We start from the raw sequence: 21,361 nt of genomic DNA on the forward strand, positions 1-21,361 counted from the left end.
CAGACAGACATAATAAATAAATAAATAAGTCTTTGAAGATAGATAGATAGATAGATAGATAGATAGATAGATAGATAGATAGATAGATAGATAAATAAATAAATGTGTGTTTAATCCATGTCATTAATTTGACATGTTTGGGACTTTTATTATCCTGATTTATGATTTTGATATCCATCATTTTCCACAGTGGTTAGGTTGGATGAAGTTTAATTTATTCCCTTATCAAACCCTCAACTTAATATTTTACAAGCTATGTTTCTTGGTTTTTGTTTTGTTTAGAGACATGGTCTCCTGTTGTAGCCCACACTGCTTCAACCTCCTGATGGAGAGGACCATAGGCATGTGCTACCACAGTCGGGGTCAAAGCTATGACTTCTGTCATACTACATGGTATGATTAAAATCCCTTCCAGCCTTCTCTCTAGCCACACCTACTGCAGCAGCTGAAGTCCCGAACTGCATGGCTTGTCCGTGTCTGAATAACCACAAATTTCTTAGTGCTGTGTCTGCCTCATGCTGTCTCCTCGATAATTAAAATAGTCTATTGTGATTTTATGGAGCACGTCATACAAATTTAATCAAATAAATGCAAGCATAATACACTGGGTAAAACGTAAGTCAGCTGGTCCCTTTGAATCCGAGTTCCACATCCTTGAATTCAACCACCTATCTGAAAATACTCGAGAAGGAGCTGCACTGGCACTGACCATAGACAGTCCTTTTCCTGTGTAACAACTACTTACAGACCAGCTATGCTGTACTACGTATTAGAATGACATGAGCTATGGCACTCAGAAGCGTATGCCAACGCTATTCAGAAACACTGCCTTTTGTGCAGGGAACTGAGTGGCAGTGAGGGTTGTTCTCCAAGACAAGCTCTCACTATGTAGCCCAGGCTGATCTTGAACTCACAATCCTTCTGCCTCAGCCTCCCAAGAAGAGGCATTACAGCTTCACCTGGAGAAGTTGGTATTGAGGGAGAGAGGGTCCTAGAATCAATGCATCAAACAGTTGGGCAAGGTAGCACTTGCCTGTGATCCCACATGTGAGAAGGGAAAAGCAGGGAGGGTGAGGAGTTTAAGTAATCCTCTACTACACTACAAGTCCAAGGTCAGCCTGAGCTACGTGAGACTCTGTCTCAGAAAGAACAAAATGAGAAAAAACTGTTTCCCATCTGCTATTCTTGGCATCAAAGAACACCCACACAAGCACATAAGCACCACCAGATGGCACCAAACCACAGCCAGACTTTGAATCAATTTGGCTAACTTAGAGCAACTTGTAGAACCCACCACACATCCACACACTCCTCACTCGCTACTCCCATTCACCTTCTCTGTACTTTTCTTACTCTACACAAATGACCCAAGTCAGTTCACCAACTTACATTAATAACACATTTCCAAAAAGTCAAACCATTTCTTATGGTTGGAATTGTTGGAAAGTATTTCCAACAATCATGTATTATCCTAGTTTTTCTCAAAGCTGTAGGTGCTAGCCTATGATAAAAAATGCCAAAACAAAGTGAAAAATGGAAGCAATTTGTTCCAAAAAGTAAACAGCATATGTCGGGCTGAATAAATGGCTCTGCCATTAAGGGCAATCCCTGCTCTTCCAAAGGGCCCCCACGTTGGTTCCCAGCACACACATCAGGTAGTTCACAACCATCTGTACCTCCAGCTCCAGGAGATCCCATTCCATCTTCTGGCCTCCAAATTAACCTGCACACATGAAGCTTACACTCATACACAAAACAAAAATAAATACTTTTTAAAAAGGAACTAGTGCCAGACAGTGGTGGCACGTGCCTTTAATCCCAGCACTCCCAGCACTCAGGCAGAGGCCAGCCTGATCTACAGAGCGAGTTCCAGGACAGCCAGGAATACACAGAGAAACCCTGTCACCAAAAAAAAAACAACAACAAAAAAAAAAAAAAAAAAAAAAAAACCTAGCATATGTCAAGACCCACAAGCAGTGCCTGTGGAGGTCAGAAAAAGGTACTGGATGACTGGATGTCATGGAACTGGTGTTAAGATGTCTGAGCCACCATACAGGTGCTGAAAATCAAACCTGGGTCTGCTGGAAGAGCAGCCAGTGACCTTAACCACTGAGCCACCTCTCCAGCTCAACACCCAACAGAATTTGGGTTAACAGAAGCAGTTAAGAGTGAGTGTGTGTGTGTTTGTGTATGTAGAGGAGGAATATGACACTATTTGTCAGTGTGATGCTTGAAGGTGTGCTCTTGAGCTATTGACTCTCCAAGTTGAAACACCTGCTTCTACACTTGGAAAATTATTTAGCCTGGTGTTCCTGAGAGTAAATTATGTTAATATATAAAACCCTCAGAACTATTCCTAGCAATATATTAATGAAACTTCATATGTTAGAAAGGTTTTGTTCTTTATTTTTGTTATTGCTTTTGGTTTTGTTTGCCTTTACTATTTATAAGTATGTGAAAGGAGGTAAATTTCGGTGTCTGGAGCTCTCAAAGTCATCCCAGGCATAGTAACCCACGTCTATAATCCCAGCACTTGAAAGGCAGAAGCCAAAGCAGGAGGGAATCTGCCCAAAAAGAGGGTGGGGGGAGTGGCTCAGCTGCAGAATGCTCACACAGAATCTGCAAGGGCCTAAGTATGATTCCAGCACTGCAAAGAAAAAAAAAAATAATAATCTATTGAACTTCATCCTGTGTGCAATAGAACTCACTTGAAAGATTTTAAAGGCAGAAGAGGGAGAGAGAAAGGAGGGGAGAAGAAAAAGAGAAAGATGCAGAGATAAATCGTTTCCATCACACCCACACCCACCACACACTACACAACACACACACACACACACACACACACACACACACACACACACACCGGCATTTAGGAATGTTTATTCCATATGACTTGCTAGTTCCTCTGCCCCTAAGACCATTAACTGTCAACCATATTCTCAAAGATGAAATTTATTCTTTTTTTTTTTTCTGAGACTTTTTTTTCTCTTTTATGTAGCTCTAAATGTCCTGGAACTTGTTTTTAGACCAGGGTAGTCTCTAACTCACAGATATCCACCTGACTCTGTCTTCCAAATGCTGGGATTAAAGGCATGCACCACCATGCCTGGCTTTGATGATGAAATGTAAATACAGCCTACATTAAGAATACCAGCATCGGGGCTGGAGAGATGGCTCAGAGGTTAAGAGCACTGACTGCTCTTCCAGAGGTCCTGAGTTCAATTCCCAGCAACCACATGGTGGCTTACAACCATCCGTAATGAGATCTGGTGCCCTCTTCTGGCCTGTAGTCATACATGCTGTATACGTAATAAATAAATAAATCTTTAAAAAAAAAAAAAAAAGAATACCAGCATCTCAACTGTAAGGGGAATGGGAAAGGGCACCTGTGCCTCCCTCCACTGCTTGAGAAGATTGCTCCCAGTTCACTTCAGTCTGTTTCTAGATGTTATCTCCAAAGATTTTCAGGTTTTTGTTTTTCGTTTTTTGTTTTTTGTTTTGGTTTTTTTTGAGACAGGGTTTCTCTGTGTAGTTTTGGAGCCTGTCCTGGAACTATCTCTGTAGACCAGGCTGGCCTCAAACTCACAGAGATCCTCCTGCCTCTGCCTCCCGAGTGCTAGAATTAAAGGTGTGCCATTACATACCCCAGACAGCGGGCTGGTGTCTCCTGACTCAGCCTTCCTCCTCCCAGAATTCTCCTTGTCTGTTTATCTCGCCTATACTTCCTGCCTAGCTACTGGCCAGTCAGTATTTTATTAAACCGGTGTACAAAAGCATTATCCCACAGAAGCCAGGTAGTTTTCATCCATGTATTTAATTTTTTTATTTCATTTATTTATTTTTGATAAGCTCACAGGTATGAGCACATGCACACACTATGGTGCTCATGTGGAGGTCAGCGGACTCTCTTTTCATCATGTAAGTCTGGGTGGGGATCAACTCAGGTTCTCAGGCGAACAGTCCATATGCTAAGGCACACAGGTAGAGCCACAGAACATGTGGCAACATATAGATTAACAGAAATGGGCTGAGTTTAAATGTAAGAGCTAGTCAGTGGTAGGCCTGAGCTAATGGCCGAGCAGTTTGAATTAATATAAGCTTCTGAGTGATTATTTTATAAGTGGCTACTGAGTCCATGGGGCTGGGCAGGACCAGAGAAAACTACAGCTACACCTCGCTTCTAAATGAAGTTTACCATGTCGACTTTTAAACTCGAGCATAAGCCACGGTATTTTTATAGTATTTGTGACTTCTTGACCAATAATAAATGCGTTTTCACACTATGCTGCATTTATTACTGATATCCCAACGCAGAAGTTACAGTCAGCATTACTTTGTAATGAGGGCAGTAAAATGACCTTCCCAGACTTGAATGTGCTAACAGAGAAGCGCATGCCCCGACACCACAATGGAGAAGGCTGGTAACTCGCCTTAGCATATGGACCTTCTCTGCAATGCTAGGTATTCAGATTTGGAAACATTCTGAAAGAAGATTCAGAGGCTTCACCCTATGGCCAACAAGCTCCACACACAAGAAGACTGAACCCCTCACAGATGTTAAGCAGAGTGCCAATAGTCCCGGGAAGCACTCCTTTATCAACCTGAAGAAACATTTGCACAGAGAGACACTCACAATGCTCCCAATCCACCTCTTAGCAACCCGACCACCTTACAAGATAATGGGTTTTAAAAGAGTCTGTTAAAAATAAAACACAACATTAAGCATATTAGTAATTACCTGCTAGTTGACAGCTATAAATGAAGAGAGAAACATTTTTACCATTCCACTGGGAACTTTTACATTTTGAAGGATTTCAATAAAAGCATCTTTCAACAACTAAGCAGAGTTATGTAGTGGGTAGCTGTTCCAGCTTTGACCTGGAAGTACTGTCCCCACTGAGGCTTCAGTAACTGTCACGCCTACAATGTGGGGCTGAGACAGGAGCCCTGAAGACCTGAGAGACGGTTGTGCAGGCTCTCTTGGTTCCTGGATCCTGAGGTAGATTGAGTACAGTTCTCCAGGGAACACCGCTGGACTGCGCCACACCTTTCCCAGACCCTGTAACCTGTCCCTTCAATTGTGAGTTACCCCACAAAATAAGCCTCCCTTTTAACTACGTGGAGTGGCCTTAATACTACAACCAATAGAGTTCTAAGTTCCTTATTCTTCTTTTCAGAACCACTGGTTATTTTAAATTTAGAAATCTATGAATGTTAGAAAGTTAACAGATACCATTATGATTTGGATCTGAAATGTCCCACACAGATTCTTATGCTGAATGCTTGGTCCACAGATGCTAAGGAGAACTGTTCTTGGAAAGTTCTGGAAACTTTAGCTTGGTACTAATTTTTTCTTTCTTTTTAGGTCCCCCTCCCCTCTTTTTTCCTTTTCTTTTCTGATGCCTTGCTTAGTTTTTTTTTTTTTTTTTTTTTTTTTTTTGGTTTTTCGAGACAGGGTTTCTCTGTGTAGCTTTGCGCCTTTCCTGGAACTCACTTGGTAGCCCAGGCTGGCCTCGAACTCACAGAGATCCGCCTGGCTCTACCTCCCGAGTGCTGGGATTAAAGGCGTGCGCCACCACCTCCCGGCGCCTTGCTTAGTTTTATTAAGATACTCTTACTCTGTAGCCCTGGCTGGCCTGGAACTCAGAGACCCACCAGCTTCTGCCTCCCAAGTGCTGGGATTAAAGACATGCACCTCAACATCATCACTCTGTTTAGATTTTTGAAGCAGGATCTTGTTCAGGCTAGCCTCAAACTTGCAATCCTCCTGCCTCAGCCTCTCAACTGGTGGGATTCCAGGAATGTGTCATCATACAGTTCATTTTGGAAACTTTAGGAGGTGGGACCTAGCTGGGGGACTTAGGTCACAGGGGATAGGATCTTTCTGGTATCTTGTTCCTGTCTGCTTCCTGTCATGCTCCTGCCTCCACAATGTTTTGCCTCCACAGATGGAGCCAAGCAACATGTTAGCTTAATGGCATTCAATTTTAAACTATTTTATAGAAATCTACTGAAAAAGAATAAATGCTCGGGTCCCAAAGCAATGTTCTACAGCAAACAGAAGTAGGCCATCACAGGGTCCAAAAACTCTAGTCTGCTGAGTCCTGTGATAGCCAGATTGAGCTATGCAGCCAAGACCCTGACTCAAAATTACATACATACAAACGCACATATATAAAAAATAAAATAAAAATAATTCAAGGGATTCCAAAGACTAATAAGCACTCCCCAAAACATGAGGGTCAGGTCAGAGAGAGAAAAGAGGCGTAGCAAACCCAGAGGGAACAACAAGCTCGGGTTGATTAGCAGGTGAGTGTCCGTGGCAGACAGCGAGAGGCCACAGAAGTGGGAACTGCTGCTTGAGGAAGGTCCCAAAAGACTCACAGAGAGTAGGCTGGGCTATTCATACTCAATCTGGACATTTTAATAAACATAATCGGGTCACACAGGCAGGCATGCCTCACGCCCAGGACCTGCAGCCGGTTCAGTAACACTGACGTAACGGCTGAAACGGGGAGCACCACGGCCACTCTTCCTTATTTAAAGACAGGCATGATGGGAAACATCTGCCATGGGTGCTGTTACCCCACTGCAAAAGCCAACAGCATTTAGGGAAAGTGCCTTAATCACTTTCCTACTGCTGTAATAAGACAGTGTGACCAAGGCAACTTATTAAAAAAGCATTTATTTGGGGTGTCTGGTTTCAGAGAGTTGGAGTTCATAGCCATCGTGGTGGCAGGCAGGCAGGCATGGCACTAGAATAGCTGAGCACTCAAATCTTGATTCAGAACCACAGGCAGACAGACTCAGAATGGTGGCAGTTCTTTTGAAGCCTCAAAGCATCACCAGTGACACCTTCTCCAAGACCACACCTCCTGACCCTTCCCAAGCAGTTCCACCAACTGGGTACCAAGTATTCAAATATATGAGCCTATGGGGGTCTTTTTCATTCAAAACACCACAGGAAGCTTCCTAAACAAGCCTTTCTCATACAGGCAAGAACACTACCACTGAGCTACATCTGCCACTACTAATACTGTTATTTTTTTTCTAGTGAGCACTTTATGTACCAAATATTTCCATTTCTCTCTCTCTCTCTCTCTCTCTCGCTCTCTCTCTCTCTCTCTCTCTCTCAACCGCCCCCCCCCCGTTTTCCAAGACAAGGAAGAAAAAATTATTAAGTTTGAAAAATTTACAGCCAGAGAAATTGTCACTGGAATAATGGAAGAAAAAGCTACCACAAATCAATAATAAAACTAATTCTTCAGGTACCAAGATAAAATGAAACCTCTAACCATCAACAGAGAACACACTTAAGTCCTAAGCCTCTCCCCAAATAGTATGACAGGCTCATGCCTCATTTGTAGCCCAGCGTCTGTTACGAGCAAAGATGCCAATGACATCTGCATATGTCAGGAAATAAAACTAACATGAAGTTAAAGCCTGGATACTAGAATAATTGACCCTTCATAAACACAGAACAATGTTCTAGCTGGGAGAAAAAACAAATACACACACAGCCATGCTTACTCACACTTCTATAGTGGTGAGAGTCACAATTCCCTGTTCACTTTGGTCTGCCCTGCTTCAAGTCTGTAATTTTTATCACATATATCTAAGTCCCTATAAAAAGTGATACAATAAACTCAGTGTCCTATATTTTTTAGTAAACACAGTTCTTTTTTTTTTGTTTTTTTTTTTTGTTTGTTTTTGTTTTTTTGTTTTTGTTTTTTTTTGTTTTTCGAGACAGGGTTTCTCTGTGTAGTTTTGCGCCTTTCCTGGAACTCACTTGGTAGTCCAGGCTGGCCTCGAACTCACAGAGATCCACCTGGCTCTGCCTCCCGAGTGCTGGGATTAAAGGCGTGCGCCACCACCGCCCGGCCGTAAACACAGTTCTTAATATGCATGTATGTTGCTTAGCATACATCTAGTCAATTACTTCAAGCTGATGCATATACGGTTACTTTAATAAATCATGGTTTTTTCCATCACTAAGAAATTGCTGTTGAACTAAAAGCTCATTTCTTTTTGGCAACTAAAATGGCCATGTAAAATCTCACATTAGGGGACTGGAGAGATGGCTCAGAGGTTAAGAGCACTGCTTCTTCTTCCAAAGGTCCTGAGTTCAAGTCCCAGCAACCACATGGTGGCTCACAACCATCTTTAATGAGATCTGGTGCCCTCTTCTGGCTTGCAGGGATATGTGCAGACAGAACACTGTATACACAATAAATAAATAAATCTTTAAAAAAAAAAAAAATCTCACATTAGTGCTGAGACTCTACCCCACGGTTACCATGAGAACCACAGAACAAGAGTGGATGGGGGAGGTGGGGTACACCAGACTGGGCAGGTTTACTCACAAGCATGCCAGGGTTTACTAATTCCACAGCAAGTCAGTGGGCACTTGTTGATAATTTTGTCCATGTTTTAAGTATTGTATGTTACATTTTTTTAAAAACTCCTTCCAACATTTTTGCATACATTTTATTGTACAGGCAGGCCCTTCAGCACAGCCTTTCCATATATAATTGTGCTTACTGCATGTAGTACGCCACAAGGTCCAGAACACTGACTCTCCATGAAGAAGATGAAAGTCAGTGAAAATGTCAACGTGTGGTTATTTGTATAAAGTGCTAAAAAATATGAAAAGCATCTCAAGATAACTTTTATTTACAGATATCAGAACCAAAAGATTAACTTAGGCTTCCTAGCCCAAATGATTAAAATAATGTTCCTATTATGTAACATAGAGGCCACCAGCCCTACATAATCCTGCCAATTCAACAAACAGACTAGCATTCAATCAGGCCGGATGCTGTCTCACCCAGGCCACAGTAAGACTCACTCAGCAGTGTGGAAGGAGAACAGATGAGGGGCAGTGGTTCCTCCCCTGCATCAGCCCTGTACAAAGCCCTGTACCCACCTTCTTCACTCCTAAGATAAGGATACCAGGCCAACCATCCATCTTAGTTGCTACCACGCTCACAGACCTACAAGTGTAGCCCAAATCCGCAGAGGCAGAAGACTTAGGGAGGTGCTTCTTTGTCTTACTCTCTTTTCATTGATAGTACTCAAGATTTTGCAAAAACTAAATCTGTGTTGTTTAATTGGCTTAAAACTTACAGGCAGTTCTCTATTTCCCTTTAGTGAAGCTCAGCACTTGGATATAAAGTTTTAAAAGTCCTTTACTCCCCTTTCTCCCCACACTGAATCTCCTTCTGCAACTCAGAGAAGGCACGTTCCTCCAGACCTTGTCGTTTCTACCCGGCTGGTTACTCCAAACCCTTCACAAATCACTTTCTCGGGCAGGCGGTCTCTGACCTGCCTGCAGTTCCCACATTTTATATCGCCATAACCCACACTAACTTGTTTAATCTTTTCTACAAAGCTGAAGGGCCAGCAAACAGAGGCTCTGTCTGCCACATGGAAGGAAAGTCAGTTCTGAGCTGGCCCACAGCAAGTCCTCAGCGCGTGTGGGCAAATGGCTAAATGGACCTGCCTACAAATATGTTTTGATAAAGTCCCCTCGGTCACCCAGGACACTGCAGCTGGTCTTCCTGGGCGGCGTCTGAGGCTGTGAGTTAGCTGGCCGCACGGAAGATGAAGAGAAATACGGGCCTCAAAGTATGAATGATGCTGAGAACTAAAGTTCAGAAAACTGCCTTGTATTAGGACTTCCGTGAAACAGCAGATTTTAGCTTTGAGCTTTTCTTATCACGAAAAAGCGTGTCTGAGATGGCAGCTGTATCAGTCTACTCCAATACAGTAACCGTTTCCCAACCCACAGTGTAGGGATTTCATAGCATCAGGCTGTAAACTCCAAACATAGGCAATAAATTTTAGAGTGTAGATAATTCAGATTAAAGCCTCTCTTCAATCAAATTAATAAAATTTGTAATAAACAGATATACTATTTTATAGTAAAATTTGAAGTGTTTTTAACAGTTTTATCTTTATTAACATCTTTGTCTGTGTACGATGTGTGTATATCCCAATGTGTATGATATGATGCATGTCCGTAGGCTCATTCATGGGTGTGCATGTGTACCAGAGTGTATGTGCAGTCAGAAGACAACTTCGGTGTGGTCCTCACCTTCCTTCTTGTTTCTGAGACAGAATCTCTGCTGTTTTACTGTCCCATGAACCATCTCGCCAGCCCCTTAACTGGTGTTTCTTTTTTTAAAAAACTAAAAAAAATTCTTGAGTACAAAAGAATTAATATAGCTTCTGAAACAAACAACAAAAAATTCTTTTCTAGTGACCTATTTCTAACATACTTTCCATTCTTCCTCTACATAACAGTTGTTTATTAAATAGTACTGAAAATACCTCCTTTTCATTTCTGCTTATCAACTGGCAGAGTCATTACTTGCTTTGGGCCATTTTTCCCTTCTGTGTGTCTGTATGTGTATGCGCTTGTACTTGGGTACCAGAACTAAGGCTTTAGGTAACTGGAGCTACAGTTACAGATGGTTGTGAGCACCCGGATGTGGGTGCTGGGAATCCAGGTGAGGTCCTTTGTAAGAGCAGCAAGCACTCTAACCACAGAACACTTCTCCAGCCCATCCGTATTGTTTCTAAGGTAGTGTCTGAGGACACAACTCATGGTGGCCTTGAACTAACGATCCTCCTGCCTCAGCCTCACAAGTGCTGGAATCACAGGCATGAGCCATCACACTCAGCAAATGTTTTGGGTTTTGTTTTTTTTTTTTAAAGATTTATTTATTTATTATGTAGACAGGAAAGGGTGCTATATCTCATTACAGATGGTTGTGAGCCACCAATGGGTGCTGGGAATTGAACTCAGGACCTCTGGAAGAGCAGTCAGTGCTCTTAACCTCTGAGCCATCTCTCCAGCCCATGTTTTGGGTTTTAGTAGCTTGTCTTAAAAGACAGTGAAGAAGTCTGAAAGCTGAATAAGCACACGTAACGACCTCCACACTGCAGCTTGCCCCCGTGGTTCATAAACTGGACATTTTAATGTCTAATTCCAAGGAAATGGGAATTGGGGGTTTGGGGAAGATTCATAATTATAACATATTATAATTTCATTAATTCTAAGATGCAGTTTTTCACATTCGACATCTCTGAAATTGGGATGTGTCTTATAATTGACGATCTCTTACTGTGTATAATTGGAAGCATCTTTCTCCTACCCTGGTATAAAAGTTATAGTTTTTAACCACTGATGGCCTCAGGCTAAATGAAACTTAGATATTAAAATATTAAAAGACGTTCTCCAATAATGCTTTCTAGATCTTTTAGTTGCAGTACAATTATAATTCAGTTATTCCAGAAAGAAAACTCAATTAACTTTGAGGTTCATGTTTTGCCATTTCTACGACCAACCCCAAGAAAACAGACAATGAAAAGAAAACATTTTTAAAAGGTTTGGAAAAACATCTGTATTGGAAGAGGGAACAGAAGGGTAAGGAGAAGATGTCCTGAGTGCAGCTTCAAGTCATCCCAGGCTCAGGCAGTCCTGGAGCTTTCCCCAAAGACGGAGGAATTACCAGGGCAGGGTAGGGGGACAACTTGGGTAGCAAACTGCTTAGGTGAAGATACTACTTTATGATTTCTTCTTAAGGAGGAGTCTGTCATTCTTTAAATAAAAATATGACACAGGTAGATGAAAGAACTGTAACAAAATATAGCACCATAAACATTCTTAATAAATGAAAAGCCAACCTACCAGCACTGTCTTCTCCTGGCTCTCTGTCACCTTCCGGTGATGCTACGACTGGGCCTTTTCAGGTCCCCATTTCTCAAGTCGATCTTCTACCTCCCTGTGGCAACAATATTTTCTAATTAAAAGAGTTCTTTTGTGCCACAGGGAGGATTTCTTTTTTTTTTTTTAAAGATTTATTTATTTATTATGTATACAGTGTTCTGTCTTCACATATCCCTGCAGGCCAGAAGAGGGCACCAGACCTCATTACAGATGGTTGTGAGCCACCATGTGGTTGCTGGGAATTGAACTCATGACCTCTGGAAGAACAGCCAGTGCTCTTAACCGCTGAGCCATCTCTCCAGCCCCCCACAGGGAGGATTTCTGATGGTATAACAAATACAGAAGTTATCACAACTCATCAGAAAGTCAGACTCGTCCTGAGTCTTCAAGACACAAATCCAGCTTCTGATATCTCAATAAAGAAATCTGACTTTATTTTTTCAAACTGTGTTTATAAATCTCAACTTTTATTTATTAAAAAGTAACCATTGCTTTCTTATTGAATTATATAACTTTCAACTAACCTTTCAATACAATTTCTTTTTTTTTGCTCACTAAAACAGTTTTAAATATTTTTTACACTTTTATTTATTGTACATTGTGAGTGTGTATGTATTCGGGCACTCGTGTGCCAGGACAAGTGACTGGCAATCAGAGGCTAACCTTCCAGAGTTATTCTCTCACCCCACCATGTGGGTCCCAAGGATCAAATCAGGTCATCAGGCCTGTGGTGGCAAGCACTTTTACCCACTGAGCCATCATGGCAGCCCATAAACACAGAATTTTTAAGTTGTCTTGGTAATTAAGTACAAGGATAACCTTTCACGCTTCGGTGGCTGCAAAGTCATGCCACGACTCCTCAGCGGAGAGATGCAAGGATCTTAAAGACCGAAGATCGACACACCTATTTGTGATGCAGTCTAAGAACGACCAAAAGAAAATGACAAGACAGCTACGAGGATGAGCATGGCAGCACAGGCCCGTTACCCGGCTGCTTGGGAGGCTGGGGCGGAAAAACAGCTTGAGCCCATGCTTTAGGGCCAACTGGGCAGCGTGTAAGGCTTGTCTCAAATAATAATACTAATTTTAAAAGATTAAAACATGTCAATACCAAATTTGTGTTATTTGGATTTTTAAAAGTAGAATCATGTCTCAGTGATAGTGATGACTTTCAGTTTGTTTATTCTTTATAATACTTCCCATCATATATTGCTTTTATTGTTAGAAAAAAAATCAAACTTAAGTATGATCAAAAATTACTAAAATCAACAGTCTATGAAATAATTCATCCACATGTGACATTACAGACTTGCTATAATCCTTTATATATGACCATGTTCAGGTATTTTTGGATGACTTTCAAATTTCTGAGTAATATTAGGTTATTTAATGAAGAAATGCTGAAGATTTCATATAAATGACATCCTTTCCTCTCTTCCTTTCTTTCCTTCATTTGTTTGTCTGAAACTGGGTCTGGCTCCATGTAGCCCAGGCTGGACTCACTCACCATCCTTCTGCCTCAGCTTCCCACATACTGAAATTGCAGGCCTGTGTCACCACACCTGAACATAAAATGGTTCCTGATTAACTAAAATAGTAACTTCAAATTCTACTGGTCTGGTTTGTATTTCCACACTACCTATCACACGGTCAACACAAAAGGCAACACACACACACACACACACACACACACACACACACACACACAATTTTAAAGTCACTTTTATCCTCACTGCAAAGAGAGAACAACATAAGAAAGCAACTGCATCCAGACAGAGCCTGGAAGACCAGAAGAGTGACTAATGCTGGCCGTGACAGCTGGAGACAGTCCCGGGTACCTGGACCTACAGCAAACAGTGCTGAGTATATTACAGATGAGGGAATGGCGAGGAAGCTCAGTACATTTTGAAAAGTCCTTGTGAAAGGCAGGAAGGAAAAGAGCTGGGAGAGTAGTTTCCACAGGTAAGGCCAGATCATGAAGGACCTACTTCTGGATGGCTCAAACGCCACTGAGCTTGCCAGAAGAGTGGCCTTTGAAACCTAGCAACCAAAGAGCTGACAAGTGCCATGAGCAGTAGACTGACAGACATAGTGAGCTGTGGACTGACTGACAGACACAGTGAGCTGTGGACTGATTGACAGACACACTGAGCTGTGGACTGACTGACACAGTGAGCTGTGGACTGACTGACAGACACACTGAGCTGTGGACTGACTGACAGACACACTGAGCTGTGGACTGACTGACAGACACAGTGAACTAAGGAAGAAAGACAAGGAAAAAATGCTTGCTGAATGTATGTGTTTGCTGTGATTTGTTTTTTTCCTTTTTTTCCCATGGAAATGAAATGAAAATACAACAGATGTAAACAGATTTAATGTTCTGACTCAATGCACTACAGACTGTCAAACTTGGAAGCATACAGAAAGCTGCTGGTGAAGTCAAGGGAAGACTTGCTCAAGAACTGTACTTTAAGTACTTCTTTCATGACAAGGTTCTGACAACCTTGAATAAACACTCTGAAAAGTTGAAATATTGCCAAGTAAGTGCTATGGAGAACAACCGAAGGCAGAACCAGCCAAACGAAGGCAATCCTCTTTCCTGCCACACAAAGATACTTGAAAGGCTAAAAGGAGAAAGTGAAACTCAGTCACCCAGGATGCTCTCTCAGATTTGCTTTTACAATTCTTCATGTTTTTCAAAAGACAAACATGTCTAATTACAGTTAGTAACTCTGTATCATTTTTTTACCCAGCACAAATGCAGCCATGAAAACCTGCTCCCATAAGGGCCATTCTCCAATACCTTTCCCTAGGTCTAGGTCTAGCTTATTTCCACAGCATCAAACGAGAAAGACTCCCCGATCTGCCTCTTCCCTGCTGTTAGTGTGCTGCAGTTGGACCCAGCAGCTTCTAGCTGGCCCCTCGCTCTTTCCACCCTACTGTCCATCCCAGGAGAGTAGCCTCATCAACAGGGCTCACATAGCTTCAGACCGGCTTGTTCAATGAAGAGGATGGGCAGGGGACCAGAGGAGAAGAGAAGATTAGGGACTGAATCCCTGGCTCCCTCTCTACGGCACTGCCATCCACCCAGCCAGGTGCATCCTCTGACCAAGGTCCCAGGTTTTCCCACGGTGATTCCTTTTCCAGGGCAACTGCTTCACATTTGAGTAGCTGAGCAGTCCCTCCTCTGAGCTCTGGAGCCAAGAATAGAAATAGCTCTGCTGTAGAGTGCTGGAACACTGCCCCTGCCCCTCCTTCACACTGTACTTACTTTCCTTTACTAAAACTTCCCACAAATTAGCCTAATTTGAGTATGCCATTTCCTTTGATGGAACCCCGGTAATTCCTCTATGCATCTGTAAATACCTAAATATTCCTTCTTGGATACTTTATTTCAGCTCACAATCAATGTGACTATTAACAAAATCATCGGCTTCTCAAGACAGTCTTTCCTTCCACAAATCTCTACAGGATGCCACTGTCTCTTATTATCACAGGGTGACAGTTTTCGTGAGTATGCCCTCCCTTGTCTCCAGGTTAGAACTGATGTGGGATGATGTTTATGTAGCCCTCTGTTCCTACAGCCATTATGTTAATATTTCTTAAGTCACGGTTCAAGTCCCAACAGCCAGTCTCCCTGCCCTCTTGTCCCAACAATTGCTATTTAAATTGTATTTGTTTATTTATGTATACTACTTCAGATTGAACATAAGGCCTTGCATACTAGGTAAGCACTTTCTAGAATCCATCCTCTATCCAGAGATGCCAGGTCCACAGTAGTGCTTCCTCCAGAAAAGCCTCGAAGTCTTTGCGCCTGTTTTATCTGCTTAATTACTAACTCTTGACATTCAATAAAATTTATTTCCTATCTATATATTTTAATGTGAACATTAAGAACTAAAGTGTCGAATCTCGGCAGAGAATCCACTAAACTCCTCGCTCTCTTCACATCCACCTGTCAGCACGCCCCGTGCTGGGGAAGTGCTCGGCCCCGTGAGTTATTTCAGGCCTCCAGAGACAAGCACAGCCTCCGTCCGCAGCTTACTGCTGCTCTGAAAGGCTCTCTGGGATTACTAACCTGAAGCATTCTCACAGCAGCTTCTTAGCACGTTAGATGAATGCACCTCTTGAAAAGTTTAACAGAACCTAGTGTTTCCCACAACATTTAAGAGGATGTTAGTTCACCCCTAAGCTCTGAGAGGAAAATGTAGACTTCTAAAAGAAAGATAAGCAAAATAGACTGACGATAGTTACTATCAAACTGAGAATCCTTGTACACTTAACAACGAGGGTAGTGTTTCTGGCATGGATGTGTGTGGGTATAGAGAACTAAAAGAAGAAAAACTTCAATGTGACCACCAGAGCTTATAGAACAAGTTAAACTATTATTTTAGGTTGATAAAATATTATAAGCCAGGTGTAGTAGCGCACACCTTTAATCATAACACTCAGGAGGCAGAAGCAGACAGATATCTGACTTCAAGGCCAAGTGGTGTACATACCAAGTTCCAGGACAGCCAGGACTACACAGAAAGACCCTGTCTCAAAAAAACAAAGAGTCTCTCTCTCTCTCTCTCTCTCTCTCTCTCTCTCTCTCTCTCTCTCTCTCTCTCTCACACACACACACACACACACACACACACACACACACACATCACATCACAGTTTAAAGGAAGTCTAGGAAATATTTCCTAAACTTCTACAAGGAAATCCTATTGTGTATATTTTTTAATTTCATGTGTTCATGATGTGTATGTGCATGTGTTCACATGCCAGGATGCACATCTGGAGGTCAGAGGACAACTGTGTGGAGCCAGTTCTTTCCTTCCAACGCAACAGAGGTCCTGTTGCCAGGTCGCCAGGCTTGCAAGCAAGCCCCAGTAACCACTGGGCCATCTCCACAGCCCTTACTCAATCGTCTTAATTCCCTCAATGCACCAAATAAAAACTGAGACCTTGTATTCCTTTCCGCTTCTTCTCAGTCAGTTTCTTTCTAAACCTCTTTTTAAACAAGTTTAGAATTTCAGTTATAAACTTTTAACATCACAAGGAATGACCTTCCCATTCTAACCCATTACCAAATGGAAACACAGACCCAGCTAAGCATTGGCAACCCTTACTCGCTTGTACATTCTAAATATCAGAAGGAAATCCACTTAAAGTGTGTGGTTAGATAAAAAAAGAAACAAAATCAGGCTCAGATTTGCTCATATAACTATTTGGAGGAGTGTGGTGGGTGCATAAGACAAAAGCTAGCCTACGGCTATCAATTATTCTTGTAAAGTTATTAAAATTCATGGCCAAGAATGGAACTAAACATGTAAAGTCCGGAGGTACTTTTTACTATTTTAGAATAATGTAAGTGATTTGTCTAACTACTGCTTAAGAAAAATCAGTCTGAAGAACAGTATTGAGAGTGGGTATGGTAGAGCATGTGGGTCATCCCAGCTCTCAGGAGGCAGCAGCAAGAAGGCAGTACCAAGTTCAAGGCCTGCCGAGGGTCCCAGAGAGACTCTCAGAATAAAATAGTATTGAATATTAAAAAAACCACTTGTCAAAAACAATTACAATATCTGATTATAATGGCATAACGGAATCATTACAGTACAAAAGTAACTGGCTTTTCTCCGCATGGGTCATACTAGGCCCAGGCTGGCCTCAAACCCACAGCCTCCGGAGGCTCAGGCTCTGGAGTAGTCCAGTTACACCTCTGCACCACACCCAGCTCCAGTCCTCCTTTTTAATATCACAATTCACATCTCTGTCCTGTGAACGGAATCCTCTCGATTCCTTAACTGGGTTACATTCATTTCTTATTCCAAGTGTTCTACATGAGTTCACTGAAATTAGTGAAGAACTTCTCATCAATTAGACCACAGCACCCGTCAGCCTGCTCTGGCCCTCTAATACACTGTGCACCCTAAAGCATCGACTTATGCAAATCCCACACTGCTGGTTCCATTTCTTTAAGTTTAAAACTTGGTGCCAAAACCAGTCATTTTTGGTTGGTTTTCGTTTTGTTTCATTTTATTGTTTTGTCTTTTGAGACAGGGTCTCTCTCTGTAGCCCTGGACAGCTTGCAATTCGATACGTATACCAAACTGGCCTCAAACTCACAGATCCGCCTGCCTCCGCCGCCCAAGTGCTGGGATTAAAGGTGTGCACCACCACTGCCTACCCCCAAACTATCTAGAAATTTCAAACAAGTTCTCCTTTTGTGCTTTCAGCTTAAACTATCACAATTTTTAGTGTACAGTTACTGTTTTATCTGGCTATAGTGGCATAATAGAATCATTACAATATCTACTCCAAACTGTCATTTATTTAGTACTTTTAGTTCCTTAACCTCAAGAAGGAAACTCAGGTCTAGAAAGATGACGGTGCGCTGCCTGCTCTTCCAGAAGACTCAGGTGGAAGTCCCAATACTCACAACTATCTGTAACGTGGGCATCCATCAGATCCAAGGCATCCAATGCCCTCCTCTGGCCCCTGTGGGCACCAAGCACACATGTGGTGCACAAATATACATTCAGGCAAAGCACCCACACACATACAATTAAATAATAATAACATTTTCTTTAAAAAATGAAAGCCACCCCTGAACTTCCGCCTTGGGCCTAGAAAACTCACATGAAGGAGCAGCGCTCCCGACTAGAACAAGGCACCACTCCAGACCGTGGTCATGAAGTCACCACTCCAGACCGCGGTCATGAAGTCAGGAAAAGCGATGCGCTCTTCACCTGAGCTCTGCTGGCACATCATCTTGTTCGGAAAAGCAAGGCAGCTTCTAACCTCTAACTCAATAAAGAGGTGAGGCTGCAGAACCAAGTGAGTCTGGAAGCTAGAAACACTCAGAAGGCGGCCGGCAGTGGGCCTCGTGGAACCAAAAGACACCAAACCCCCAAAGGGCAGTTGGCAGTCTGCCAACTGTGTTTAAGAGATTTCCAGGCGCTGAGATGGCTCAGTATGTAAAGGCGCCGCCAACGACCAACTGAGTTCACCCCACCCCGCCCCCAGACCCACACGGTGGAAGGAGAGAGCTGATGGCCACGAGGTGTCCTCTGACCTGCACACACACACACACACACACACACACACACACACACACACACGAAACAAATCTCACTAGGATTGCAACCAATAATAAGATTGTTTTTAAATATTAACAGATTACAATAAAATTTTTATTACTATGGAAGTCACTAAAATGATATAGGGACAATATTTCTTCATAGTCATAGCAAAAAAAAAATTTTTTCTCTAAGAATTGCACACACTTTCGAGGCCAGCCTGGGCTACCAAGTGAGTTCCAGGAAAAGGCGCAAAGCTACACAGAGAAACCCTGTCTCAAAAAACCAAAAAAAAAAAAAAAAAAAAAGAATTGCACACACTAATCCCCAAGTCCACATAGAGCTGACAGAATACAAACTGATGGAGACACCAGGATGTTAAAGAAGACAGAAAAGAAGAGGAATCTGACAGGCAAAGATGCTTTAGACTGAAGAGGAAAAAACGATACTGCTCCAGCAATGCTGATTCAAAGGAGGGCTCAATCTGTTACAGAGGGGAAATGCTTTTTTTTAAATTAGAAAATATCATTTTTGTGTACTAACTTGCTAACTTCTATAAGTAAATAATAACTAATGAGTATTTGTAGTCCCAGAAAAAAGAATAAAACAACTTTTATGACGGCCATATACCAAAGAACTATAATGTAAGGACTCTATTATATTTATATAAACTGTCTTAAACAAAGATTTGATACCATTTTCCAACCTATGATAAACAACATTTTAAATAGGTTCTTCAGTATAAGAGTCCCCAGCAATAGTAATACTAAAGCTTACAAAGTGAGTTCTGGGGCTGGAGAAATGGCTCAGCAGTTAAGAGCACCAGACGCTCATCCAGAGGACCTGGGCTGGGTTCCCAGCACCCACTTGAGGGTTCACAACCACCCGTATCTCTGGTTCCAGAGGATCCGTCACCCTCTTCTGGCCACCATGGGCACTACACACACACAGTGCAGCTCTATTTGCAGGTAAAGCACCCTTACACATAAAATAATTTTTTAAAATAAGAGTTGTAGGCAAAATAAACCACTTTTGCGATGTCTACCTGTTTCCGAATTCTCGGTCTCAACTTCTTGTTCTTCCGCCACATCCTGCATCATGTAAGTCTCATCGTCATACACCAGAACCTGGGCAGCGTAGCCCTGCTCTAATCGTGCACTGGGGACTGGTTCCACAATCACTGCCGGATATTCAGGGACCTTGTCACCTCCCTACAAAAGCAAATTTAAAGAACAATCAAGCTTTTCGTTGGAAAATTCTAGAGTTCGTTCTGAATCGCTGGGTTCACAAAACCCCCTTCAGTCCACACAGTGCCTTTCATGTGTTATATGTACGAATGTAGGCAGCAAGGGAATGGAAGGGCTGGCTGTGCTCATCTTCAAGTCTTCAGAGAAAGATGAAGGAATCAGGGCTCGTGCACTAAAAACGTGTGACAGCTCACTAAAACACAGGTAAGAGACTGTTCTGTGTTTTACGCTAAGGAAAATACTGCTCCAAACCAAAGAGACAAGACAGCACCCTGAGAAGCACAGGGATCAGATGGGTTCGCAAACCCAAGAGAGCCGAATCACAGCCTAACAGCAAATACCCGCGAGTCCGAGAACAGCACACCGCACAGTGGGAGGCCACAGACTGCACCAGACACTGCTGACAAGGAAGAGTTCAAACAAAAGAGCGTCTCAGATGCCCAAAAAGGCACCGTGAGTCAGTCAAAGTCAGATGAGAAGGTTTTCTTTTGTTTTATTATAGTGCCAGGATCAAACTCACAGCCTTGGGCCATTAAAAAAACGAATGTATGCTGGGCAGTGGTGGTGCATGCCTTTAATCTCAGCACTTGAGAGGCAGAGCCAGGCGGATCTCTGTGAGTTCAGGGCCAGCCTGGTCTACAGAGTGAGTTCCAAGACAGCCAGAGCGGTTACACAGAGAAGCCCTGTCTCAAAAAACCAAAACATTAACTTAAGGGAGAGTTACAGGAAGAAGTGAGATACAAGACAGAGAAGACATCTCCAGGATGTCAGCTGTGCTCGGACTTAAAAGTCAACTGGTCAGGTGTGTGATTAATCTTAACAGTCAACTTGACTGGACTGGGAGACATGTAAAAGACTATTAGTAAAGGCTGGAGAGATGGCTCAGAGGTTAAGAGCACTGACTGCTCTTTCAGAGGTCTTGAGTTCAATTCCCAGCAACCACACAGTAGCTCACAACCATCTATAAGAGGAATCTGATGCTCTCTTCTGGTGTAAAGGTGTACATGCAGCTAGAGCACTCACATAAAATAAGAAAATAAATCTTTTTTAAAAATTTGTTAAAAATCTTGTAAATAAAAAATACAAGACTTTGAATAAAGCTCGTCACTACTGTGTCTGTGAGGGTGTTTCCAGAGATAGTTTCATCATGAGGGCTCTGGCACATTCTTTTTTTTATATATAAATTAGTTCTTTTTTTATAATTTATTTAACTTTATTTTATGTGCATTGGTATGAAGGTGTCAGATCCCCTGGAAACGGAGTTACAGACAGTTAGTTGTGATCTGCCACGTGGGTGCTAGGAATTG

At 42.3% G+C, this 21,361-nt stretch overlaps 1 protein-coding gene across 1 annotated transcript in view; it reads right to left on the reverse strand.

Annotated features, from left to right (window-relative positions):
• Elf2 (E74 like ETS transcription factor 2) overlaps positions 1-21,361 on the reverse strand; it is an 88,016-nt gene that overhangs the window by 37,050 nt on the left and 29,605 nt on the right. The window contains 1 exon segment of the mRNA XM_059252474.1: positions 19,853-20,018. Coding sequence (XP_059108457.1) covers positions 19,853-20,018 — 166 coding nt within the window.

Source organism: Peromyscus eremicus, unplaced genomic scaffold (genome assembly GCF_949786415.1).
Source record: "Peromyscus eremicus unplaced genomic scaffold, PerEre_H2_v1 PerEre#2#unplaced_62, whole genome shotgun sequence".
In the NCBI taxonomy this organism is placed as follows: Eukaryota; Metazoa; Chordata; class Mammalia; order Rodentia; family Cricetidae; genus Peromyscus; species Peromyscus eremicus.